Source organism: Panthera onca, chromosome D2 (assembly GCF_046562875.1).
Source record: "Panthera onca isolate mPanOnc1 chromosome D2, mPanOnc1 haplotype 2, whole genome shotgun sequence".
In the NCBI taxonomy this organism is placed as follows: Eukaryota; Metazoa; Chordata; class Mammalia; order Carnivora; family Felidae; genus Panthera; species Panthera onca.
This window is the reverse complement of record NC_138349.1, coordinates 6123989-6151478: the sequence shown is the minus strand read 5'-3', so window position 1 is coordinate 6151478 and position 27490 is coordinate 6123989. Positions and strand designations below refer to the sequence as shown.

General features: G+C 45.0%; 1 protein-coding gene and 1 long non-coding RNA gene across 4 annotated transcripts in view; both read right to left on the bottom strand.

Annotated features, from left to right (window-relative positions):
- The window catches only part of ADAM12 (ADAM metallopeptidase domain 12), a 347656-nt gene extending 335163 nt beyond the window's left edge, over positions 1-12493 (bottom strand). Inside the window, exon 1 of one of the 2 annotated variants that reach the window (XM_078434959.2) lies at positions 11974-12493. In XM_078434959.2, coding sequence (XP_078291085.2) covers positions 11974-12061 — 88 coding nt within the window. In that variant the 5' untranslated portion in view covers positions 12062-12493. The remainder of the gene's footprint in view (positions 1-11973) is intronic. The other variant, XM_078434958.2, reaches the window with a different exon arrangement.
- A 2238-nt stretch (positions 12494-14731) lies between these two features.
- Positions 14732-26601, bottom strand: LOC132684767 (uncharacterized). Of its 2 annotated transcripts, XR_009612785.3 has the most exons (5): positions 25240-26601; positions 20367-20519; positions 18715-18847; positions 16758-16931; positions 14732-15345 (listed from the first exon to the last, which is right to left on the bottom strand). It is a non-coding gene; the product is annotated as an uncharacterized LOC132684767 (long non-coding RNA). The 2 variants fall into 2 exon arrangements; XR_014135333.1 differs by lacking the exon at positions 25240-26601 and having other exon boundaries at positions 14734-15345; positions 20367-20593.
- Between the last annotated feature and the right edge of the window lie 889 nt (positions 26602-27490).

Genomic DNA, 27490 nt, shown 5'->3' with positions numbered 1-27490 from the left:
ACTGAATAATAAGGTCCCATTACATATACTAGAAGTCCAAAGAAGGTAATGGAGAAAATAGAGACAAGGCAGTAATTGAAGAGACAATGGTGAAGAATTTTTAATAATTGACTGGATTCAAGACACACATCAAGGGCAGATATACACAAAACTAAATCTGTATCAAAAATCCTGATCATAAAAACTACAGAACCACAACACAGACAACCAAACAAACAAAAAACCAAAGAACAATCTTAAAAGCAACCAGAGAAAACCTTAGTGCAAAGGAAAACAATCATTAAAGACTTCTCAACAGTAATAGAGACCAGGATACAATAGGTAATATCTGTTAAAGGACAATAACCATAACCTAGAATTCTATATGTAGCTAACATTCATGAAAAAGAGAAAAAAAAAACATTTTTCAGGCAAACACAGAGACTTTGCTACTCATGGATCTTCAATGAAACACTACTTTCATAAGAAGCAAACTAAATCCGGGAGGCAGAGGAACTCTTAACACTGGACTAATCAAAATAAGTCAGGACTATTAAAAAACAAACAGCCTACCACCACCCTATGACATTTTTTGATAGTATGTTTCAATATAGTAGAATAAAATGCTAGGTAAAAACCATCAGTGGGAGAAGAGATGAAAGGCATTAAGCATTCTTAGCCTGTAGTACTATGTGAGAAGAGGCTAGAGTTATTGACCACCTTTACACTTTGGTACCTGAGGTGCAAATGTTAAAAATTTAACAGTACTACTAAAATTGTGGAAATGGAATATATAACCTCTAAATTAATGGAACCGGACAGAAGTAGGTGTAAATAACCCTTCAGTAATATAATATGATACAGGAAAAGAAAAGTATCTAAAAATAGTGATAGTAAATAGAAAAAAAATGGAGGAAGAGTTCAAAATTATCAAAGCTACAATAAATGTAAATGGATAAAATTACTTGGTTAATAGGCAGGAATTACAAAATTTTAAAAATCCAGGCATATTTTGTTTATGATGGATACTTGTGAAATATAACATGGAAAATTTTAAAGTAAAGAAATAGGAAAAAATATACCAGAAAAATTTTAACCAAAAGAAAACTGATATAGTAATTTTCTCTTAGACAAATCTGAGGCTATACACAGTTGAATGGACCAAAAAAAAAAAAAAACAAAACAAAACAAAAAAAAAAAAAACTAACCTCCAAAAGGAATAATGCAAAAATTGACAGAATTACAAGAAGAAAAAAAGAAAACTCATGATTCTATTGGAGTTTCTAAACCTTTTTTGAAAACAGAAATACTGAGCAAAAAAAAAAAAAAAAACCACCTATTTGTCATAGTATGACTTGACATCAGTTAATAAGCTTAATTTAATTTACATTTCTAGAACCCTATACCCAATACATTATTTTCAAACACATATGTAATTTTTCCAGAAATTAACCATGCATGAGCTCATAAAGAAAACTTCAAATGGATGAGAATCGATAGGACACAGATGACTTTTTCTGACACTAGTGTGATAAAATCAGATAAATAACAAAGAAACTACCATTCTTCAAGCATTTGGAAAGTAAAAGACAAACACACCAATCAAAACATATGTCTAAATAACTTAGTAATAAAAAAATCCAAAAAAACCCCATAATGCAAGTTATAGACCATTTTGGGTAGGATGATAGCACAAAACTAAAAGCAAAATGTGTGCAACGGCAAATGCAGCAATCAGAAGGAAAATTTTACCCTTTGTGAATACAACAGAAGAGACAGATGACTGAAAGTGGAAGAGCTAATCTTTCACAGAACAGTGTAAGTTCCAAGAAAGTAGAAGAAAGGGATGAGAATTTAATGAAACGGAAAACAAAAATAAATCTATAAAAGAAAAACACAACAAAGTTATTTAAGACAGAGAAAATGCGAATAGCACTTCATCCACTGAGGAGATTAAACTGTCAAATTTCTCGTAAAAAAAGCACCACACCCTGATATGAAGTGGCAACAACTTTCAAGGAAAAACTAACCTTGTATATATACCTAACCTCTCCTAGGAATTGAAAAAGAAGCAAGGAAGGCATGCTAATTCCCTTTCTAAGGCTAATGGCAAAGCTTTGAAATGGAAATTAAACATATTTACAGAAAGGAAAATTAGAGACTAAAGTTGGTTATGAACATTGCTCTATAAGGAGCTAAAGTCTTAAATGAAATATTAGCAAATAGAATCCAACACTGTATTTTAAAAATGCATCAAATCATAGAGGACTTATCCTAACCATTCAAGAATGGTTTAACAACATAAAATCTATTAATACAATGCATTACACTAACAATAGAGGAGAGGAGGGAGGAAAAATCAACAACACATAAACAAGTGATCAACAAATGCTGAGGAAAAGTTTGAATAAATTAAGCAACAATTTATATATGTTAAAAGGAAAACATTGTAGCAAACTAGCAGTATAGGGAAATGTACTTAACCTGATAAAATCGTATCTAATAAAAATTCACAATAAATATATTAATGGTAAAAAGCAGCTACAGTTACTTTCACTGAAGTTGAGAAAAAAAAACCCAAGGACATTTGCAATCACCATGTTTGTTTATCATTGTAATGGGCAATGCTAGTCAATGAAAGAAGAAAAATAAAAGAGGTAGAATGCATAAGAACTGTAAAGAAAAAACAAAATTTACCATCATTTTCAGATAGTAGTTCTTTTAGAATTTTTATGAACTCAACTTACAAACTATTGGAATAAAAATCAAGCAAAGTCTCTGAATTCAAAACCAAAACACAAAAATCAGTAACATTAATTTATACTGAAAAGAAAACATCAATGAGAACTTTTCTGGTGAAGGGGGGAGGGGCAGAGAGAGAGGGAGAGAGAGAATCTTAAGCAGGCTCCACAACCAGTATGGCTCAATTTTACCACCTTGAGATCATGACCTGAGCCAAAATCAAAAGTCAGATGATCAACCAATTTAAGCCACACAGGCAACCCATGAACTTTTTAAAAAGAAGTAATTCCACAAATAAAACAAGAATAGTCATAAGCTGGTATTTGTAGAAGCTAAATAATAGAATTAGACATACGTGTGCTCATTATACCAGTCTGTCTACTTTTGTATGTGTTTCACATTTTTCATATCAAAAAGCTAAAACCTAAAAATAAAAATAGGGATACCATTCAGAATAACAAATCTATTATGTACCTCAAAATATATCTCACAAAGATATGCAAGAGCTTTAAAGAGAAATTAATTAAAACTTACTGAATAACATTAAAAAACACATGAATGAAGAAATGACCACATTCATGAAGTGAAGCTTTGATGTCATGAGGTAGTCAATTCTCCCTCAAATTAAGCTGTAAGTCCCCATAGGGTATTTTGCAGAACCTATCAAGAAGGTTCTAAAGTTCATATGAAATATTAATGTTTCAAGAATAATCAAGATAATTTTAAAGTAGAGTAGGGAGAGGAGGAAGGGAAATTAATGTTTTCTGAGCACTTAGCAAGAGCTGTCCAAAGCACTTTCCATGTATTATCTCATTTACTCCTCTTCACACCCCTTCAAAAGTAGCACATGCTATTATTATCACCATTTCATAGAGGGAAAGACTGGGGGGAAAAACTGCACAACTTGTGTGGGGTTTAGGGTGACCAATCTTCATGGTTTGCCCAGACCTAAGGGCTTCCTGCAACACAGGATTCTCAACGTGAAGACTGGGAAACTCCCGACAATACAGGATATTAACCACCTTTCCAAGGTCACAGGTCAGTAACTGGGTGACAGAACTGATATGTAAACAGTGGTAAGCTGACCTCTGTGTATGTCCTCTATACACTATATGCCAACCAACCTAAACACTTAGGACTGATTACAAAGTACAGAAAATTGAATCCAGGAGGATGCTGGAAATAGGATAAATAAATGTGCAACAGAACAAGGAACCCAGAAGCATATCTGTCTATACTTGGTATTTTACCAAAAGAGAGAAAGGATTCAGTAAATGTTAACTAGGATGATCGGTTATCTATATGGGAAAAAAACAGATGCTGGCTTCATACAATAAATAAAAAATAAAGTCCAGTTATACTAAAAGTGAACAGCAAAAAGTTAAAATTTAGAAGAACTTATTTTTAAATCTCTATAGGAGCTTAGTAAAGAGAAAAAGATTTACTGAACTCAACCTAGAAAAATGGGCAAATGATAAGAATAATTCAAAGAAGAAACACAGAAAACAATATAAAAAGACTCTCAGAGTCTCTAGTAACCAGGAAATTGACAATTAAAATAATGAGATATTTCACCTCCAGCTTAGCAACGTTTAAAAGTCTGAAATTGCCAAGTATTTGCAAAACCATAGGTAACCAGAACTTTCTAACAAGTAAGCATCTAAACTGGTACAACCAATTTAGAAAGTGACAGAGCAAAACATAGGAAAGTGGAAAATGGCCATACTCTACTACTCAATTCATTTGTAATAGAGTCCCTAGAGCTCATACCTATATAAGGAGATAGGTACAAGTATCTTTGCACCATTGCAATATCAAGAACTGGGAAAAACAGATATTTATCAACAGGAATGCACAATTTATGGCTCATTCAATTAAAAGGAATGAAGCAAGCATATGTACCAACATGAATAAATCTTTAAAATATTGATTTAAAAAAAGTAAGTTGCAGAAGCCTGTTGTATATAGTTGGGTACCGTTTATGTGATGTTTCAATATAAAAAGTGTGTGTGTGTGTGTGTGTATTTTATATATATATATATATATATATATATATATATATATATATATATATATATTTCAGAGTAGCAGTTGTTCCTGCAGAAGAAGGAAGAAGTGGATGGGTAGGGAGAACAGGGGACTGAAATAAATAGATCTTGAACATTTTACATCTTTAAATTTTCAAAATTCTGAAGCACATATAGTAAAACCTGTTGGGATGAGCACTGGGTGTTGTATGGAAATGAATTTGACAATAAATTATATTTAATATAAAAAATTAATAAAATAAAATAAATAAGAAAAACCCTGGTTGATAAGAATATGGGTGTATAACTTATTCTGGATCCTTTTCTCAACTTTTGAAATATTTTACATTTTATAAGCGAATGGATGGTGGGGAGGAAAAGTCTTTTTCAATCATCTTTTTCATGATCACAACTTATACTGAAATTGGCTGAAAAAATGGTTTCAGTTTAGAAATTTTACTTAGTAGGTCACACTTCTGGAATGCATCTATCCCATCAACCTGAGTACAGTTGCACTTTAAGATATAACACAGACTCTAAATTCTAATGCAGGATAGGCTCTCGCGAACACTACCAAAAAATCCAGGATTTAGAATCAAAAACAACAAGGCAGAACCAGGTTCTCAGAGACTGTTCAGATTCATGTGAACACAGAGTTCATGAGAAATGCTTAAATCCTATTCTGGCTTTAATTACAAACATAGCAAAACAGAAAACAAGGAATCTATCGGTCAAACTACAAGCCAGTGCTCACCGTACCCTGCTGAGCAACCTCAGTAGTTCTAAGAATGGATCCTCCAAACGGATGGGGGAAGCCAAAGCTTCCAGGAGCAGGTGAATGGATGGAAGGTCCAGAGTTGGTCCAATGAGACTGCCCAATTTTTTAAGTAGTTGTCTAGAGCCTGAGCTCTTAACGTAGCCTTGGGAGGACATAAAAGCTGAAAAAGATGAAAGATATCAATATGACGCTGAATTATTCAGGTTCTCCATTCCATCATCTGTCAGCTGGAGGCCAGGCATACTGGACGTTAAATAAAGCACAAGGATGCAGAGCGAAAAATGAGCTGGAGGAAGTATGAAGATTGAAATGGCAGCCTGTTGGAGAGCATGACGTTCGATCCAGTTCAAATAAAGTTGATTCGAACTGCATTACCATTCTGCTTAAAACTAAGCTAAACTGCAATCTCATTGCTATAGATGTTATTATTATTCCAAAGACAGAGTACATAGATTACCAAACGTTCGCCAGGGCTAGAGGAAGACCTCGTCTCCATCATGACACAGCCTAGAGACTGCCCTTGCACCCGCAACTTCGGAAGCCACGGTCTCCTTCTCTGCCGAGTGAGGGTAGCAGCAGGAACAACTGAGAGATTCTCACACGAGAAGGGTATGAGATGGGACATGCAAAGATCTTAGAACTGCTCCCGGCACCAAAGCCCTCAATAAATGCCTTTTTAGGCAACTACGTGCTGGTATAAAAACTTTGGTTTAATAAAATACTAAACAAACACAGAAAGACATAGCTGCTAAAAATGCACAGTAACGATTTCTTGAAACGTTCGGTCCAGATTATATCAACTGCACTTTCTCAATCCCAGGGAGCTGATAATTGAAGAATTGTACATACTACAGAGTTGTCTAATACAGCTCCCAGTGGGGACACGGCTAAAGGGCTACAGGGCTGGCCATGTGGTACGGAAGAAACATCTGAAAATGTTTCTCATACCTGTCTTTGTAAATCATAGACGCTGCAGGAACAGTTCAGCTTAAAAAGGCTTCTGGAATGCAAAACAAAAAATTTGTTTGGCAGTTGTAATGAGTTCATTACAGCATCATCTACACCCGGAAGAAATATGTTTAGCATCTTTACATGATGCAGTTGCATTGCTTGAAAAAAAAAAAAAAAAATCTTCAGTTTCCACAGCTGTAACATCTACCTAATTAGGTATATACTGACTTCAAGCATTTGTAGACTTTAAAAAGAAAGTTTTAAAACATTTAAAAATGGATGTAATTTTTGTTTCCACAAGGAAGGAACAGAAAGAGCCAAATGACAGTTAAGAGAAAGAAAGCATGTCTATATGTAGGGTGCGGTAACAGAAGCCATGGGTGGACTTCTGGATGTACATAGCAGACCCACAGGTGTTTATCTGCACTCTCTCCAAAACCCCACAATAAGGAATAATAACACCAGTAATTTAAAAAAAACAATGCATTGGAGACAACAGGTAAGACAGCAACAAAGCTTTGGAAGATGGAAGAGGATAGATGAGTGGTTCCCTACTTGTCAGAGAAGAGAAAGTGGGAAGCCTGCTGCTTAAAGAGGAGGGAAGCCGCTGAGAAGGTGAGATGGATGAGAAAAACCTGTACGTGCTTGGGAACAGGAGTCATGGGCACCTCTAACAGCCAATATAGGCTGGGCTGAAATACTGTCCAAGGAAAGAGCCCCAGATCCCTTGAGAAGCTGCCATGGGGAAGGGATGGTCCCTTCCTCTCTGATAGATGAGGAGATGTATCTTCTGGAGAGACCGAAGCAGGGAAGTTCTGTGCTCAATGACCCCAGGCATAGCTGAGGGAGGGAGGGGAAGCAAGGTGTCAAACTGAAAACAAAAGAGTTAAAAAAAAAAAAAAAGCAAATCACACTTAAACACCTTAACCCTATCCCCCTTGCTCAGTTCACAGACCCTCTAATCAGGCTTCAATCTCCTCAACAGGAGGGTGCATGGTTCTCCTTCGGAGAAACGGACCAGCCTAAGAAAGAAGCATAGTCAGGGATGTATGAAGGTCTCTGCAATAAAGTTGTGCTTTGGAAGCATGCAGAACTGTCAATCAGCCTCTTAGTGTCTCATTATGAAATGGAAACAACCAAAACTCAGACATTTGAAGAAAGTCAGAGACTATAACAAATGGGGGTGGGGAAGAATCTCAGAGCTAATGAGGAGAATGAAGTGAGCAAAAGAATGCTCAAAAAATAAAAATTAATACACTCCAAGAGTTTGCCGAAATCTTACATATTTTACAAAATAAAAAGGGACAGAGCACGAAATAACTTGAATAGCGAGGTAAAGAAACTCTCCCAGAAAGCAGGACACAAATGCAGAGATGAAAAATAAATAACAAAATTACAGAATGTTTTTGGGAGGTTGGGAGAGCCAGCTGATAGCAGTTTCATTAAAAGCACGACAAAAACCAGTGATGAAGAAAATAATTGAAGAACACAAGGAAGTCGACTAGAATTTTATAGCTTGAGTGTTCAAACTGAAAGGGTATACAGAGTCCCCAGCACAATTGCTGATAAGAACTTAGTTAAAGCAAGTCACCATGAAATGTAATAATACTAGGGATAAAAACGATGGTAATAAGTTCCAGGGAAAAAAAAGCCTACATTTAAAGGATCGACAGAGTGCCATCAAGTTCTCAAGCAGCAATGGGCATACAGACAATTAAGATCTGTCTTGTAAAATACCGAGGAAAGAGGATTTTCATCTTGGAATTTTATACCTAAACCAGCTAGCAGTCAAGGGTGGAATATACATACATCTTTGTACACAAGGTACGGCAGGCACACATTTCAACCTTCTTTCTTATTCACATGTTTGCGATACCAGTGTGTACAGATAAAAATACGTACTTACCTATTTTCCCAGGCAGTTAGCCATGGCCCTGTGTCCTACATCGACAAAGAGAAAATCTGCTACGAAGGCGTCTGAAAGTATCCTTATTTTCCTGATAAAAGAGACTTGGCTGGCTCTGCTTTTTCCCTCTTCTGCCCTATCACTGCCTAGAATTCAGATATAATGCTAAGAGGTAAAGCAGCTATCATGAGACCATGAAGCAGGAAAGGCAAAAATCAACATGTAAGGATGCCAGTGACAAACAAAAGTAAAAGCTTGGGTCACTGGTAGTCTCGCAGACCCACTGTGCCAGCTACTACACCGCTTACTTCAAAAGTGTGTATCATATAAAGAAAAAAAAAAAAACTAAAGAAAAAAAATTCTGTAGTCAGGTTTTCCATTATTTCATGCCGAAAATATTCCTAACGAGTTATCAAATGGTTTTGCCTCCCACACACCCTTCCTCAGAAAGTTACTGGAAGGTGTGCTCCACAAAAATAAGGAATAGATTAAGAAAGACAAAGTTATGGTGCTCATTAAACAGGTGATCCAACAGAGGAAGGGTGCAGAAAGAAATGAAAGTATCTTAGTCCTACGGGTAGTCTTGAGACACCAGCCGCACTGTATGCTTAAAAGTAACCAGTTCATATTGGAACAAAAGAATAAAGGGCTCCAGGAGAGAGATCATCAAATAAAAATAAAGAATGGATAGAGCACCTGTACTATCTTGTTGCAAGAAATTTAATAGTTCTTCCAGAAAGTTTGGGAGGTAGAGATTGGTACACCAGAAATAAAGCAAAAGGACAGGTTTGGTTGTTGTTGTTGTTGTTGTTGTTGTTGTTTTTCAAAAAAGCAATTATTAACTCTAGGAAAAACAAAAAGTTGCAAGAGGTATGAAATGCAGTCATAGGACACCGCGTGGCTCAACTGTGAACAGTATTTGCAAAACCTTCAGAGTGCAAACACCGAATTTTGTTTTTTAAAAAAAATTACGGCAACACTATACTGGAACGTTGGAAAGAAGGGATGCCAGTGTGGCTGGAGTAGAATGAGTAAGGGGGGAATGGGGGTATGGTAAGAAAGGATATCACAGAGGAAAACAGGGGTTAGGTTATCCAGAGGTTCGAATTTTCTTTGCTAAGAGCTGTAGAAAGCCACTGGAGAGTTTTAAACAGGAAACCAGCATGATCCAACTCATGATTGAAAATGATGACTTTGGCTGTAGCACTGGGAAGAATACACTGTGCAGGGGCAGGAAGGAGAGCCAGCAGGCCCGTCAGGAGGCTACTCTAGCAGGGATAAGAGGCTCCTGCAGAAGACAGAGAAGAAGAAAAGGAGGGCTGGGTTCCGGAAGGCACACCTAGGAAGCGAGGGCAGAGGGTAGATGGAAATATATGTTGGAGGTTGGTGGATTTTAGGGAGACAGGGATGGCTTCCTATGTGTTAGTGTGAGACATCTGGAAAAGGCAGAAGGTGTTATCACTGAGTCTGGAAGAGTGGGGGACGAATGGATTCAGGAGTAGGGGGTCTGGGGTCTAGGGTTCTGTGTTGGACGTGTTGGGGGCTAAGATGCCACTAAAGAGCACCCAACAGGCAACTCTTCTGGGGCATGGGGTCCACACACAGGGAGACAACCCCCAGGATATACTGTGCCTTCAACAAGCAGTAATTTCTCCTTTTCTCTTGCCAACGCAAATGAATGTTTTATTACATGCTTGGATTTTTAAGCAACCTCAGTGCTATGATTTGGGGCACGGATTGATTTAAGAATTGATACTGAGAATCCAAAGATAAACAAGCAGTGAACCCTGGGATATCACAACATATAACCCATTCAAAATGTTTAGGTCTAACTGGTTTTCTATCTGAGTCATCTCTATCCCAAGGAAAAATCCCGTATTTCTCTCTAACAAGGCGGCCGTCACAAAATAACAAAAGTCCCCCATTTCGCGAAATAATTTCCCATTATTATTTGATTTAGTAAACATTGTCTTCTAAAAAAATGTAATATTATCCACGCTCAGTGGATTTCTGTCTATGCGTATAGAGCATATGCAAGTTAAAGACCACCTCGGGCACACTTTGAGATTCTGTAGGAGTTTTAAAAAGTTCTTTCCCAATAAACATTCAAAGGGACCAATTTGTACAAAAGTCTTTCAAAAACGCTTTCGACTACCATGATTTTGATCTGCAGGTCATAGAGCCCCTTAAACAGTCGGCAGAATTCTGCCTTGGCTTCCACACTGCTTTGTGCAAGTCTTCGACTTAATCATTACTTCCCAGATTGGTCTTCATTACTGTGTGGATTTTAACGAGAGCTGGGTTTTAGCCACATTATAGTAGACGTGGAGGGGGTGGAGGATAGCAGTGGCAACTGCAAAATAAAACGTGGTATATATATAAATATATATATATATATATATATATATATATATATAAAAATATAAAGTGGTAACGGCTCATGATTGAGGCCAGTTGTTGAAAAATAAATGCCTGTTACAGTAGAGAACCATAGACACTGAGAGTTGGAGGCCAAGGCAAGTCTTTCATTGGTAGGCCGACAGCGCCTCTAGCGGCAGAAAGACCGCGGTGGCGGCGTCCAGGGGAAGCTTCCGAATTTGTAACAAGGCACCTGCTGGGTGAGCCTTCATTAGGCAAAAACAAAGGACTCACAGGTGCCCGGCGTTAAGGGGATGCGACTCGAGGACACGCAGGCCTATGAAACAGCCATAATGCCTACGTCTCGGTTTAACTTCGAAGTGAGTTGTCACTTTACACAGGTTGATTGAAGGATTATTTACAGCCCAGAAAGTCACGGAGTGGCGGGAGGAGGAAACATTCTGCTAAAGTTTGGCCGCCGCCGACAACTAAGGGAGCGATCCGGAATAAAAAAGAAGGAAAGGAAACTACAGAAGTAGGTGAAGAGGCAATTAAAAAAAAAAAAAAGAACGCTGTGGCACGCAGCACACCTGCGGAGAAGGGAATGGCTCACCTGTGTGGTTACTGCGCACCCCCCAAGTTTAGGGGGGCAGGGCTGGAAAGGAACAACCCCCCCAAGTTTAGGGGGGGCAGGGCTGGAAAGGAAACTTCACGGAGGGTTGACCCAGAACCTGGGGAGGGTGGGGAGTGGATTCGGTAAAGGGAGAGGGTCCGTAAGAGGACGCGACGCATGCACATCATCCCCAGCGACACGTGTAACTGTCAAGACCCACACCTTGGCAAATGACACCCGAAAGGGGAGGGAGGGGAGCGGGGAGCGGCCCCGAGGCTGTGCCGTCCGGGCTACGCGCTGGCGTCTTCCGGGCCCCGAGCCAAGTGCTCCCTCTCCCCCCCCCCCCCCCCCCCCCGCCCCAACCTCCCGGGAATTGGCACCTCGGGCGGCGCGGGGGGGTGGGGTCCCCTCCGCGCCGGGAGCCGGAGCCCCGGGGCTCTGCACAAGCGCCCCCGCGCGCCGCCCGGCCGCCAGGCGTCCCCCCCCCCCCACCCCGAACCCCGGTGCCGCGCGAGGTACCCTCCGGGGGCGGGGGCGATCCCCAGCCCGCGGAGGGGAGCGGAGGGCGGGAGAGGAGGGCCGGGGCCCGGCAGGGGGCCGCCCGGGCTCGGCGACTTACCTCGGGCCGCGGGGGGCGCCAGCAGAGCCCCGGCCAGGGCGAGCAGGAGGGCGCGGGCGGGGGGCGCGGGCGGCGGGCGCGCTGCCATGGTCGCCGGCCTTCGGTGCAGCAGCTCTCGGGGCCCGGCGGCGAGCGCTGCACCATCCCACGCGGGCGCCGAGCGGGGACCCGGGCGGCGCGACCCGAGGGACTTCCTGCCGCCGGGAGTCAGCGCCGGAGCCCTCGCGCAGCGCCCGCGCCGCCGAGGAGCCGGTCTAGGCTTTCATTTTTTTTTTTTTTTTTTCCTGAAAGTTTTGCCCCCCCCACCCTCGGTGTGTGCGTGTGTGCGCGCGCGCGCGCTGCGCTGGCACGAGCCAGCCTTGACCGTTGCAGTGAGTGAGCAAACTGTCCGAGTTGGCCCGGGGACGAGGAAGGTCGTTAGGGAGAGGAGGCCGGCCTGTGAAATGGACCCGCGGCCAACAGTCACCGTTCTCATTACCTCGGAACAAATTATCGTCTCCCCCGCACCCCCGCCCGCCGGCGGCGTCCCGCGGGTCCTAGAGACCGCTCAGCGCCCCCCCCCCCCCCCACCATCCCACGCCGGGGTCCCGCCCAGAGCCCGCGCTCGCCCACCCCCGGGGGCGGCTCGGGGCCCGGCGCCTCGCGGGCCGCGCGCCCCGGCGGCACAGACGTGGCTCGGTGGCGGCGCGGGCGCCCGGAGCGCACACGTCCCCGCCCCGGGATGATGTGGCCGCGGGGCCCCGGGCGCCCGGCTGCCAAGAGCACACGCGGCTGCACGGTCCAGCTTTCCAGTCTGAGGCTGGAAATGATGACTCCGCCGCTCGCTTCCCGGCTCGCCGGGAACCCGCGGACCGCCGGTAGCAGGTCTGAAAGGCTGTCTGTCCCGCGCCCGGACGGGCGTCCCCCGGGCCTGTCCCCTAGGCCCCCACGCGGACACCTCGTGCCTGGGAAAATCATCTCGGACTCGCGGGCGCGCCACGTCTGGGCAAACAGTATTACGCTTTGGGTGTATCGCTTTAGGTTTTACGTTGATAGAGGTTGGCTCCCGTGTCTTTTCCTACGGCATGGACCCAGAAAAGGGTGCACTGTGTCGTCTCCCAAACTTTCCTGGGCGCGAGAAGCCTCTGGGTTTGTCTCTTAGAAATGCAGGTTCCCCGGCGCCCTTCCACGCCTTTGGCACGAGACTCTCTGGGCCGCAGGAGAGCGCCTGGGGCCCGCGTGCCAAACACCGGTAAAGTCAAGGGACGGCCTTACCTTGGGTCCTGGTTCTTGGCGGCCTCGCCCCTTCCACCAGACAGACGCACAGAGCCTTGATGTCCCTTTTGGTGACCCGGCGGGTTGCCCTCTCAGAGAGGGTGGGGATCCACCTGTAGTGAGCTACACTCGCTGAAGGAGCCGGGTGTAGCAACGATGGTTGCCACCCTGGGAGAATTCTGTCCTGTGACTCCCCACCAATGCCTGACAGTGTCCCCGTCCCAAGAGGCCTGTGGCTCATGTTGGAGGAAACTCCCTTGACCCTCTTTTGCTACGGGGAAAAGAGGGTGAAGGGAGTCTCGCAGCGTTCTCCAGAACCAGGTCAACCCTCTCAACAAAGTACAGGCCTTTTTTAAAAAAAAACTGAAAGGGAGCGGCGAGGGCCCCTTCTCTGCCCCCGGGGAATGGCTCGACGCTCCACCTGGAAACAAGGCCCCTGTGGAAGCCCCAGTTTAAATCCAGCTCCGTTTACTGCTTATCCCTCCGCAGAACCTCTCTGTTCATTCATTCGCTCAAAAAGCAATTGGCAATGCCGTGTTAGGGACCTGGGAAGCCAAACTAGTGAGAAATGCCTTTTGCCTTCAAAGACTTTTCTGACTGGTAGGACAAACGGATAACTCGGGACTATTGAACAGTGTTGATTGGTTACTTAACCTATTTTAATCATCACTGGGTTGTTTGTGAACTACGACGTTATTTACAGATGCACTTGATGTGATCACAGTATTGTGCTAAAGTAATGCGGCCATTCAATTTAAAGTCCCGAATCTATGGAGGAGGAAACTGTCGTGTATAAAGGTTAAGTGACTTCCGCATGGTCACAGGGCAAGAGGTGGGTCAGAGCCCACACCAGATCTGTTTGCGAATGCAGCCTGTGGCTTTAACTCTGACTCCTAAGCTTTGGGTTCAGCACCTGTTAAGTGAGAGTAAAGCACAAATCTCCCAGGTGGTAGTGAGCACTAAATACGCTAGGAACAGTGCTTCCCTAACCCATGGGATTCCTGGTGTTTGTTAAGATTTCAAATCCCCTGGTATTTGCACTGGACATTGTTATTTGGAAGGTCTGGGAAGTTTTCTCAAGTACTCAACTGGTTCTGAGTTCCCAGAACTTTCAGAAAACGCTGTGTAAGAGAATTAAAAATTGAGTCCTTTGAAGTCAATGGGACAGCCTAGTTTTAGGATGAGTCTAGCTGCTGGCCTCTCGAATCTTTTGGACTGGGCAAATTTTTTATTCATAACGGACCTCATCTGTGCTCTGCACTGGGCTAGGGGCTTTTTTCTCTTCTCATGATTCATTTCTTTTTTGTTCTTTTATATTCAGCTGTTACTCTTAACTGTAGAAATCCTGTGTGTGTGTGTGTGTGTGTGTGTGTGTGTGTGTGTGTGTGTGTGTGTTTTAACCTGGAAGTTGCAAAACTCTTTCCAAAGGGCTAAATGTACCCCCAAGACTGTCCTTGCTTTGTTTTTGACTGAATGAAAGAAAACAGCCAATGCGGGGGGGGGGGGGGGGGGGGAGAAAGACAGGAAGGAAAATCCTAGCCACAGCCCTGGTTTCTTAACCATTTAATTTCCCATGTCTGTGAAGCAAGGAGTCTGGACTGACACTCTATCCATAAAGACTCCGTGCCCATCCATAACAGCCAGCTAGGCAGACAGAATCTTACGTCCGGCAGATGGTTGGCCTTTGGATGGGAACTCTGCCTCCTCGTTCACAGGAAATGGAAACCGACGTGGCATCCAGTATTGGATTGTTAGGTCAGGGTACGGGGTCAGAGGCCAGGATCTGCTCATTAAAATTTCAGATAGATGGTTTCTTGTCCCTTCCTTTCCAGAAGAACTGACCTTTGCAATACCGTTTCCTGTGTGCTATTTTTGTTTAACAGCCTGGGCATTCATGAACAGGGCACTTATTCCTTACCCAAGCTCACATTTAGTTCAGACCGCTCTGAGTAAAGCCGATGAGAGATGGAGGCAGATTTTCCTAAGCCAGGATTTTACAGGTCGCCACTCTGACTTCTGTGAAGGGTCAGCCTCCTCGCAGCTCGACCTATTGATGGAGCTTCAGACACAGGCTTACAGAGCAGCTTTTATCTATCCAAGCACAGCTCCCCAGGCTTGCTGCAAAAGCAAACAAACACAGTCACCCCACGATTAAGATTCTTGGAAACCTTTTTAATTCCATCTCGTGGCGGGGGCTTGAAACTCATGACTCTCTGTCTGCGATAACGTGGAGTCTGTTTTCTTTTCATAGGTCTTGCTTCCAGAACCCATGCCCCACCTCAAGAGGCTGCTCCAGTTCTCACTCAAGAGCACTGAACAAAGAATGCTTTGGTGGAGGGCGGGGGCGGGGGGGGGAATCAGGGACTCGAGAGGGCTCCGGGTCAGAAGGGACATGGAAGGTCATTTGGACCAGCTCCCTCCACCCCCATCTACGCTCATCTGCAATGCCCAACCGACCATCCACTACTTCCTTGTATACCTACTGTGACGGCGAACTCATTCCTCATTACTCAAGAGAGACCATTTTAAGTACCCCAAGTGACTGACAATATCCAGGAGGGACAGAGAGCCACCCCACGGCCAGAATGCCAGCTGCTGAGACGTCCCCCTCCACCCCCACCGCTGTCCCTTCCCAGTGTCACTGGGCCAGGGTGAATAAAAAAACAGCACTCAAGAAAAGGTAAACAGAGAATCTCAAAAATAAACACAAACTCACGAGAATGACCAAATATTTGAAGGTCCTCCTTCATTCAAGAAATAAAGCTTAATCCCCTTCCCTTTTCGTGTGCGCTGGGCTTGGAGATTCGTTCTAATGAATAAAATATGGCCCAAGTGCCCGTGCAGGAGCTCTGAGACTATAGCATGAAAGGCTGGAGTGACTCAGGTCGCTCACTCCGAAGAAAACCAGCTGTCACGAGGACTTTCCAGCAGTCCAACGGGGAAGAACTGAGATAGGAAAGGGAGGTCTCCTGTCATCAGCCACGTGAATGAGCCTTCATGGAAGCCATCTTCCAGCCCAGTCAAATTTTTCAATGATGGCAGGCCCAGGGCAGTATGTGAGGGGCCCCACGGCCCAGCCACCCTCAGCCACAGACACCGCACGAGATAATGGACGTTTATTGTTTTGAGCCACTTATGGGGGGGGGCATGGGGGAGGGTGATTTGCTGAGCAGTAATTGTTAATCGGCGTTTAACAAAGCAAACATTCCATTTCTACTAGAAAGGATTTCACTATGAAGGGCACCTCCCTTGTTTGAGCTTTGAGTACAAGTTACAGACAGATGGCCCTAGGCCTCAGCTAAATAGCAGCATGACTGTTGAAGTACCTTCCATTTACTGTCACAGGTGACCCAGTTTGTGAACAAAGTGTACCGTCATCCCATCTGTAGATTGACACGCCTTTTATGTGGCGAGAGGGTGCAGGAGGGGGAGGCGAGCGCACAAGCTTGGTTCTACAGCTTGACTCAGTTCCTTCTATGAAGGATGGTTGAACATGTGATTGAAGCCACAGCGACGGACGGTATACCCACCAGGACAGCCATGACCAGCAAAGCACGCCATCCAGGGGTGTGGAGTTTCACCAGCTTCTCGGAGTATTTGCGAATCAGATGGCAGTGATCTGATCTAAACAGCCACTTTCCTGAAGTTGTGATACATTTTTTACCAGCTGCCTAAGAACCTGCAGGCGTTTGCTGTCGACGTGTCTTGAACACATCAAAGAGAAAATGAGATGAAAAGGTCATGCTTGCTCTTGGATGGAGGGACCCATCAGGAGAAGCACAAAAGGCTCCCACCCGTCAAGGCGGGCCACTCCCTCCTCAGGTTTCTGCTCTGGAAAGATGCATGGGTTCCCAGAAGCCAGGCGAGCTGGGATTGGTGGGGCCTCTGGAGACAAGCCAGGCCCTCCATAATCAGTCTGGCCTAGTCCCCAGTAGGCTTCCTCCCAGGGAAGGGCCGGCCCTATTTTACAATAACCCCAGGGAAGGCCATTCCAAGACGTGCATATGTTTCTGAAACTCCTCCTTTACCTAATCTCTCTTGTGGCAAATTAGGCCGTTTGCCTCTTAGTCTGTGCTCTTGAAATTGGAAAATAACTGGGCACCGGCCCCCCTCTATGTATTGGAATACAGTCCCCCTTTCGTCTTTACTGTTTTAGGCAAATCAACCCCAATTTCTTTAACTCGCCCCATGGGTCCTATCCTTGCTCTCTTTAATCATGTTTTTTGCTCTGCTTTGGAGCCTCTCCAGTTTCCTGATTTCTCTTAAACTGTGGAGGCAAAATGTGGCCACGGAGCTCCAAGACGGGTCTGCACGAGGCCGCGGGGAGCGGAGGCTGGTTTATTGTGTCGGCTTTACCGGTGGTGGGGTCTCTCCTCTTCGGAGCCGGACTATTTTCTACTTTGGGGTGAGGAACTATTCCGGGCAGCACCGGGGAGGCCGGCTGCTCTGATGTGGGTGACGCCGGCCCTCCATCGCATCCACGGCATCCCTTGATTGTGGCAATGCAGCCCTCCTTTTCGCTGTATCTACTTCAGCCGGCCCCCTGGATCTCAGTTTTCTATGCTTCTTTGATGGGCCTCCTTCTATGCGGGCCTTTCTCCCATTCTAACTACTCCTCACGGGACTCATGCAGAAAAGCCCACTCAGAGTTGCAGGGCCTGGGGTCCATTGTTCTTCCTCCCACACTGAGCTCTGGTCTAGGATCTGATGGAGCTTTAATTTTGTAGCAGTTACCCAGGACTTGACATTTGTCATTACCGCCGTGTCCTGGTCCAGGAGCAGCCAGCCCCACTGCCCCAAGCCTGCCAACTTAGTTCCGTATCAGTGAGAAAGTGCGCCCCGGCCTCCCTGTATGAACACTGCCAGGTTTCCTTTCCCTGAGTAGGAATATCGCCTAATATTCTTAGGCAATATTCCCGAGGGGGTATTCAGCTGTCTTTGTCCTAGGCTGAGCTGAAGAATAAAAAGTAGTTAAGCAAACATCCCCAGAGCTCCTTCTGTGTCCTGTGCTGGAGGTGAGGGACACAGACAACAGCCCCCACTCTCCTGCCCCCCCAACTGTGTGACAGAATGGCTCTGAGCCTACCTAACATAGTCGTAATGGACAGCCTCTGTCCTGCATCTGTCTGCTCTGCCCCCTGGCCCCCAGGATCTCATCGACCCCAGAGTCCTATTCATTACCCTTCTTTTGAAGGAGGAGAGGGAGGCTCTGAGGAGTGACTTGGTCAGATTTAAAAGCAGTGCAGCTGGGATAGGAGGCCGGGTGTGTCAGACTCCAAGGATACTCCATCTCATTTCCTCTCTGCTGAACCCTTTCTTTCTTCCTCTCTCCCTCAACCACACCCTTCCAATTAGTCATAAAGTCCCATCCACTCAGCCCCAGGAATCGCTCCTGAGTCCGTCACCAACCCCCCCTCCAGCCCCAGGGCCAGATAACCATGGCGCCTCCCCTGGATGACCCCAGGGCCAGGTAACCATGGCGCTTACCTCTGATGAGGCTCACAGTGCTTCCCCTGGATGACCCCAGGGCCGGGTAACCATAGTGCCTCCCCTGGATGACAGTCTCAGGCCCCTCGAGCTTGATTTGCTCTCATTCCAGCTTCTGCTATTGCAAAAGCACCTTTAAAATGAAAATCAGACAAAACTTCGCTGAATCCTCATGGCCTTTAGTAACATCAAATCTCCTTCGCGGGATACTCAAGGCCATTTGGGATTTGAGAACTGCCAGAGTTCCCAACCTCATCTCTCTCCTCCCCCCACCCGCTCCCCGGCCCCATCCTTTAGCCACGTGGGACCACTGGACGTTTTCAAAGTGTTTAACACTTCATGGCTGTCCATGCTTCTCTTAATGTCTGAATGCCCTTCTCCTCCTTTCTGATCCGCCCTTCAAAGCCCAGAGTGGCGCCATTTCCTCCACGTTGTTTTTTTCTACTACTCCAAGTAAAACGGAGACTTAACTCTCTTTCTGTGTCTCCACTGCTGACATCAGGCTTACCACTTTGTACCATAATTATTGTTATGCGAACCTGCCTGCCTTACTGGATGGGGAGCCCCTCAGAGGTAGGGCCCCTTGACCTGTTGCTATTATATCTGATATGCCCATGCCTCGCCCAGGGCCTGGCAAAAAAAAAAAAAAAAAAAAAAAAAAAGGCGGCCCAGCAATTTCTGGTTCAGTGGATAAATGAACCAATGTGTGACTGTGTTCCCACTTGGGTCTTTAAGACTTTTGCTCTCCATACAGCCTGCCAGGCCAGGCTCAAGGATAGTGACTCCATGTAAGCATATTTATTGCTGAGGTCCAAGAAGATAAGTAGGCAATATTTCATTTCTTTCCCAAGCCATTCCCCCAATAACCTCTGTAATTAGTCCAGTTAAGGCCCATTACCATTGCAAATCAAGTTAGGACTGATTTCCACAGTGCTAGCAGTCTGTATCAGGACATGTTTTATTTTCTCAAATCTTCCACTTTTAACTCAGTCTGTTACTTCTGGTGCTGTTTTTAAACGTAAGAGAAAATCAAACCGTTTTAAAACCCCAAACAACCTCAAACTGTTTTGTGCTAGTAATCAGACAATGGATAAAGATTGTGGTTATGTAGAGCTATTGCCAACAATGGAAAAAATAAATAACAGCATGAGTCAGAATAATTCGAAACCAGAAATGTGTGTTGGTAATAACTCAGAAAGTCACATGGAAGGGCCTTGGTCACAAAATCAAAGTTGATGTGTTTGTTTTTTGTTTTTCTTAATTATAATCCATTAGAGAGCCCCTTGTACCTGGTAGAGTGCCAAGAAACCTTACAACATCTAGTATTGGGAAATCAAACCCCAGCACCTTCAGGAAAATGCTATCTGTCTTGGGGGCAGGATGCAGACAGTCTTGTGTGCCATATGGAAAAATGACCCACAGTGATGAGGAAGCAATGTATCATTGAAGAGGGGACCATTAAAGTCAGGGAAAAGCCATTGCCGCAGCCTAATCCTTCTAGGCACATTTCCAGCAGCACAGGGGGGAACGGCAGCCTCACTCTGGGTGGGGGTGATGTGGAACCGGATCCCATGACCAACTGCACTGCATGGGAATACCAGAAGCATTACCAATAGTGTGGTTTTGCTACTCAAAGCCAGCTGCTTATCCACCTTCATGGGGGCAAGAAAGTACCCCGCTTCATCATCCCCCGAAAGAATGTTGTCCCCCGTCCTGTGTTAGGCATCCTAATGACATCAGGCTTCAATCTGCCGGCTTGGTCCCCATGACCCGCGACCACGATCTCCATCCTAGAGGTGGCCATCCTGGAGAAAGAAAGCAATGGGACAACAGAGTGTCAGTGTCACCCTCCCACCCCCTAAAGGGCGGTCCTTCAGGCCTTAAGAGAAACAGGCATCAAGGGTCTAAACGTGCACCCTCTCTAGAGCTGAACCCCACCCCCTTCTTCTGCTTCGATTTACGGCAACTGACCTATTTCACTGCTCCTTTACCGACCTACTTTGGAGTTCTATTTTGGAGAGTGACACAAAAGTCTCGTGCATCCCTGCAGAAGAAGAAACGGGCGCACGGGCACACGCGTGCACACAGCCCAGAAATCAAGGCCGGAGCGGTCTTCCACACAGGAGCCTCTGCTTCCTGTCACAAAAACGCTTGCCAGCACTTTAAAAAGGGTCAACGGTGCTTTCAGAAGTGAAAATACATACATGGTCATTTATTAGATGCTTACGTTCTGGGAAAATACCTTCGGGGCCATGTCAGTGCGTGTTGGTGGAAAGCCTCCTGGCCCGAACAGAAGCCAGCAACGGATACCTGAGTTGTGGCAGATCTGGATGCGAATGCCCTCCCCGAACGCGCCCTGCTGAGTGTCACTTGAATCGGAGGCTGTATATCTGAGCTGTCACCCCGCCGTAACTGGTGGACTAAAATTACGTATCTGTTCTACGAGGGAGAATTATAGTCTGGGTAGCAGATGACCAACATGTGGTTCCCCAAGTGCTAGTTGTGGGTCCGCTGACAACCATCTATGGTAAGAGCCATTACCATTTGCTGAGCGCTTCTTGTGGTCCAAACACCTCATCTGTATTATATATAAACCTCTCTACTACTCTGTGAGGTATGTTTTAGTGTCCCATTTTTACAGATGAAAGACTAAGGCCCAGTGACACTAAATAAGTCATTCCAGACCTCCTAACCACCAAGCAGCAAACCCAAAGAAGGACCCACACCCAGGTCTGCCCCGTACGAACATCTGCATCTTCTTCCCCTAAACCAGATTGCTTCTTCTAAAAGCAGATTCCACCCAGATTTAGAGTTAAATCCTGTGATCATCCCGCGGGCAGTAAGCCATTTGGTTTCTGTCCCTTACCACCTATAAAAATGGGAGGGCTCTTTAACATTGATAGATTTTTAGGTCAATTAAAAATGGAAAGATATTAAATGCCATGTGGTGTCCTGGATCACATTCTGGAAGAGAAAAAGGACATTATGGAAAAAACTAGCGAGATCCAAATAAAGGCTGGAGTTTAGTTGATAGTAATGTACCAGTGTTGGTTTCCTGGTTTTGACGAATGTACCGTGTTATTTTAGGTGTTCATAATAGGGAAAACTGTGTAAAGAGTACGTGAGAACACTCTGTACTGTCTTTGCAGCTTTTCTGTAAGTCTGAAATGATTCCAAAATTTAAACGTTGACTTTTGTAAAAAGGGACATCTAAATAAATAAAAGGAAAAGAAGGGAGAAAATAGTAGTTCTCTTCCTGTGGCTTCTGACTGTCGAGATTTGAACCAAGTATTTATTGTAGGCTGGACAGACGTGTGGACTGACACTTTCAGCTACCCATCAGTACTCTCGGATTAACACAGTTATTTAAATAAATTCATTTAAAAGTGCCACCAAATGCATTGTAGTTTCTTTGTCCTTGTAGATTTTCTTAACAAGCTCCTAAGGTGGAACCGTTTAATGTAAAGATTTTTAACATTACAAAGTGATCTCAAAGGCTAAGTGGAACAAAATGTGCATAGCATGTTACCATTTATCCAGGAAGATGTGATATGAAAATATGAGTATGTGTAAAATGTTATGCTATTATTATATTGTTTTGTAAACAAAAGGATAAACCATAAAATTGTTTAAAACTATTCCACATAAGGGGAGAAAGGATCATGACAGAGAAGGAGTAGGTTAGACTTCTCCGAATATACTTTGGTTTGTACATCTGATTTTGAAATCGTGAAAATACTTACACAGTTATAGAACAAATTAAAATATTAAAAAAATCAGTCCTCAAAAGTCGAAAGCAAAGTGAAACAAACTTAGCTATATACTGATTTGTGGCATGACCACAAAGACAAAAACTATTCCACGTGACTTCAAACATGAACTTGACTGCACACCCTTCGTTAGACACAGACTAAGAACAAAAGAATGTGCGAAAAGGAAAAACAAAGGGTTTTTACTGATCATGTCATGGACTATAGGGTTAGGGTTGTTATTCTGAGATTTCCAATTGATGGGATCAAGTGAAATGCCCCTTAAATTCTAATTCAAAGTCTTCTTAGAAACTCATTATACATTGTGTTTTAAAAAACATATCTTCCAGGGGTGCCTGGGTGGCTCAGTCTGTTAAGCGTCTGACTTCAGCTCAGGTCGAGATCTCACAGTCTCTGAGTTCAAGCCCCTCGGGCTCTGTGCTGATAGCTCAGAGCCCGGAGCCTGTTTTGGATTCTGTGTCTCCCCGTCTCTCTACCCCTCCCCTGCTTGCTCTCTCTCTCTCTCGCTCAAAGATAAAGACTTAAAAAATTTTTTTAAACATACCTTCCAGCTTTATGCACTGAAAAGGTCTGGAAACAATGACCATCCAATCACTAAAGAACGTGTCCAGTGCCTAGACTATGGTCTCCAAGGGCCACGTGCATTAAATGCCACCAGGGCTCCTTGGAGAAATGGTGGCCTCCAGACCTGGGAGAAGGATTATAGGAGGTGAACCTGGAAAATCTTGTCCTATCATAAAAGGAAGCTATCAAACACCGCTGGAGTCAAGCCAAAAGGAACCAGGAGCTAACCTGACCAGGCCCCCATTAGTCAAAGATAAAATAATTTGAACATCAAAAATAAAAACTTAGTGGAATGCCTGGGTGGCTCAGATGGTTAAGTGACTCTTGGTTTTGGCTCAGGTTATGATCTCACAGCCATGGGATCGAGCCCCGTATCGGGTTCTGGGATAGGTGTGGAGCCTGCTTAAGGTCCTCTCTCTCCCTCTCTCTCTGTCCCTCTCCTCAACGTGTGCATGTGCGTGAGTGTGTGCTCCTGTAATCTCTCAAAATAAATACATAAACTTTAAAAATAATAATAATTGGGGCACCTGGGTGGCTCAGTTGGTTAAGCAGCCGAGTCTTGATTTTGACTCAGGTCATGATCTCACAGTTGGTGAGTTCAAGCCCCACTTCGGGACCTTCACTGTCAGCACGGAGCCTCCTTGGGATTCTCCCTCCCCCTCTCTTTCTGCCTCTCTACCTCTCTCTCTCAAATAAATAAATGTCAAAAAATTAAAAGTAAAAATAATAACTTAGTAAACTGAACATAAAAAACACATTTGTGTTCATGAATTCATTAGAATAGATAAAAACAAACAAAAACCACCTCTCTGTTTGCTCAGGATGCTAGGGAACCAACTCACTATTTTGAAAATGGGTTAATGAAGACAAAGATTATCCTGACTGCTGTATGAACTCTCCCTTTGGGTGTTGAAATAGTTGATGAAGGGAAGTTTGTGTCTAGAGAAGTAGACAAGGTAATCAATGAAAAGGGGACAATACAATTAGAGCATCACTGGTTTTGCAACCCCCAATGAAATAGCAAATCTAGGAACGATCATGGCTGCTAACGTTTCCGAGATGACCAGACATTGTGCCTCCTGATGAAAGGATACAGTACTTTGTCTGAATCCAGCGTGGATTTTAAAAAATATAATGAGCAGAATGGCGCCTGGTGGCTCAGTCGGTTAAGGTTAAGTCGGTTAAGGTCCGACTTTGGCTCTCATGGTTCATGGATTCAAGCCCTGCATTGGGCTCTGTGCTGATGGCTCAGAGCCTGGAGCCTGCTTCGGGTTCTGTGTCTCCCTCTCTCTCTGCCCCTTCTCCACTCACGTTCTGTCTCTCTCTGTCTCTCAAAAATAAATAAACATTAAAAAGTTTTTAAAAAATATAATGAGCAGAGAAAAATACTCAAAGACACCCTGGGGATGCAGCTAGCTAAGTCTGGACAGTGGGCAACCAGGGCAGTGTCATCCAGCAAGGGTTCCCAGGCTGGCAATCGGCATCACTGGGGAGCTTGTGAGAATGCAAATTCTCAGGCCCTACCCCAGAACTACTTAATCAGGAATCTCTGAGGCTGGGCCCAGAGATCTGTATTTTAACAAGCTCTCCATGTTTGTTAATTCTTTTGCATGCTAAAGTGTGAGAAGCACTGATATCCAGGGGAAGCAATCTGATTACTTCAATAAATGAACTGCAAAAAAAACAAAACAAAAAAAAAAAAAAAAAAAAAAAAAAACAAGAAGGAAACTTCTGGATTTGTAAAGATTTTTTAAAAAATCAGCAATATGCAGTATGTGAACTTTGTTTGGCTCCTGATTTGTAAACACCGACTTGATATTTGATATTAAGAAGTTATTGTTCATTTTTGAAGGTACGATAGCGGTCTTGTGGTTACATTTCAAAGAGTCCTTTCTTTAAGCAAAAATGTACTCATATGTTGTGCATGAAATGATGTCAATGTTTTGAGATTTGTTTGTAAGTGATTCTGGGGTGGGAGGAGGGGAAACAGGCAGCGATAGGCCAGAAACAATATTAGCCACGTCTTCGGAACTACTGAGGCTGGGGGTTGGAGGCATGGGAGCTCCCTATACGACTCTCTCTCTCCCTTTTTCAATATTTTTCAAGCTTTCTATAATAAGATGGTTTTTCAAAAAAGGACTGGCTCAGGAAAATAATATAGCAAATATAACAAAATGTTACCAATTGTTACCTGGATTGATGGATGTATTAGGGTGGTTATTACATTTTTTTCTGTACTTTTCGACGTGCTTGAAAATGCTCATAAGTCAATAAAAAAACTTCCCTGGAAAAAAATCTGAAGTAGGTGCTCATGCTTAAAAAGCGGGCATCACTGTAGAAAATTCACATCACCGCGCTGTGTGCGAGACGAGCTCCACGCGGTCTCTGCCCAGTTCCGGGCCCTTCCTGCTCCTCTGCCTTCTGGAACCAGAGCATCTGAGAAGAAAATCTCTGCCCCAGCCGATCTGCTCCTAATTCCAACAAACGTGAGGGTCCTTTACGCGTCCTGGGACGTTAAGTGATAACGTTCTGTTCCGTGTATTTGTTAGTTCGTTTGGTAGCTTCGTCTTTATTGCTGCATACGATTCCATCGTAGGGATATACCTCAAATTATTTAATGGAAACTTGCGTTGTGTCCAGTTTTTAAGTGTTGTGAGTAAACCGTCAACGAGCATTCTCGTGAGTGCCACACGCCGGGCATGTGCACACACCTACCTGGGGTGTCCACCCAGGAGTGGGGTTCCTGCCTCGTGGGAACATCGTGACCCTATATTTACCTTTAGCGGGTACCTGGCAACGCAGTGCCGAGGTCGTGGCCACCGCGCCTCCCGCCAGCAACGCATGGAAGTCCCAGCTGCTTCCTCTTCGCGGTGACACCACTGCCACCGTATTTTGCCATTCTGTTATCACCCTGGTTTAGAAGCCCCCCTCAAAAGCGTCCCGTGTTCTTCTGCAGAACTGGCGCCCCTCCTCTGGCTCCTCCCTCTGTTGCAGCTCCTAACGTCTCCGCGGAAGCATCTGGTTCCTGAGTGTCACCTGTCATTAGAGTCCAGACCCCTCAAGCGCAGGGCACCGTCTTATTCCTCTCGGCATCCCGGGGGGGTGTCGGCCGGGCGCAGTCCCGGCTCAGTTGTTTGATTCAGTGAGGAAATGAGTGGATTCGTCGGCCAATCCGTCAACGTTCTTAAAAACCTAAAAGCCTCTTTACCTGGCAGGACTTGGTACGCCTTTCATATAAACAACTAAACTCTTGGGGCCACGTGAACCTGTTTTCCATAGCTATAACACACAGGAAAATTTGGCCTGAAATTCAGAGGAGTCTCAGGGATCGGTCGTGTTTTCCCTCTCCAAGGCCTCCCGTGCACCAGGACTGGAGGCACGGAGAAACAGGGCTCACCGGCCAGAAAGGTGCTGCCTTGCTTGGCCCCAAGCTTCGATAGCGTGGATCCCCCCGGCCACCATCCTGCCACGAACACAGAAAACAGCATCCGCACGCTCACGTCTTCAGTCCTTGCACCGACCAGCGATCTTCTCTTCGTGGAGGTTTAACGACGCACCAACTTAAAACTTAAAACTTAAAACTTAAAACGCTATCCCGCGCTGACCCCGGCTCTGAGTCCAGGAATTCTCGGAAGCGACCTCATGGTCCAGACGCGCACGCCAGGAGGAGAATGATCGCGGAGACGCCATGTGGGTCATGTCCGACAGACAAGTGCACGTAACGGTTGCCATCGGGCGGAGGGGGGTGGAAAATCCACTGCCGGGGGAATACCCCGTGTAGATCGTTGTAACCACCAGCCACGAAATGACAGAGCCCTTCTCCAGGCCACTATCTGGCTTTCGTTGAACTTCTGCAAAACGATTACACCAGTGGGCTGACCCCTGCCACTTGGGTTGTGAGCGTTTCTGTATGTAGAGGGTGCTGCAGAATGGGAAAAACATCACGGAGACCGAGTGCTGACAAAAGCAGAGCCAGGAGAAAGGTTTCGGAGGTCAGAACGTGTGACCTGCATCCCCTCAAGTCACACCAGCCTGGGGGGGGAGGGGGGAGGCTGCATCGTAGCATTTATCTGCGTTTCCACTGCATTTGCAATACCGGCTCTTGTGCCCCTGAAGGCACAAGACTCAGCCCTTTACTTCCAGGTGGCTCCTAAGACTGTGCGTGTGTGATCCGAGCAAATGTCCTTGGCCTCCACTGGCCCCCTCCCCTCCCTGGTGTGGTCCCCAGCCCCATCTTCCTGCAGCTGCGCACAAGAAAACACCAGAAGGGCCAGATGCCCTGTGCCGGCCCCAGCAGCATGCGCTGCGACAGGTGACCCCAGTCAGGCCACCTCATTTGCAAATATCCCCTGGGGATTGTAGTGTCAGTTCAGGCTGGAAAAAAAAAAAAGGTATGGCGGTGGGAGTCTCCCCATACTTACCTGCCCTGTTCCCCCAAGGAA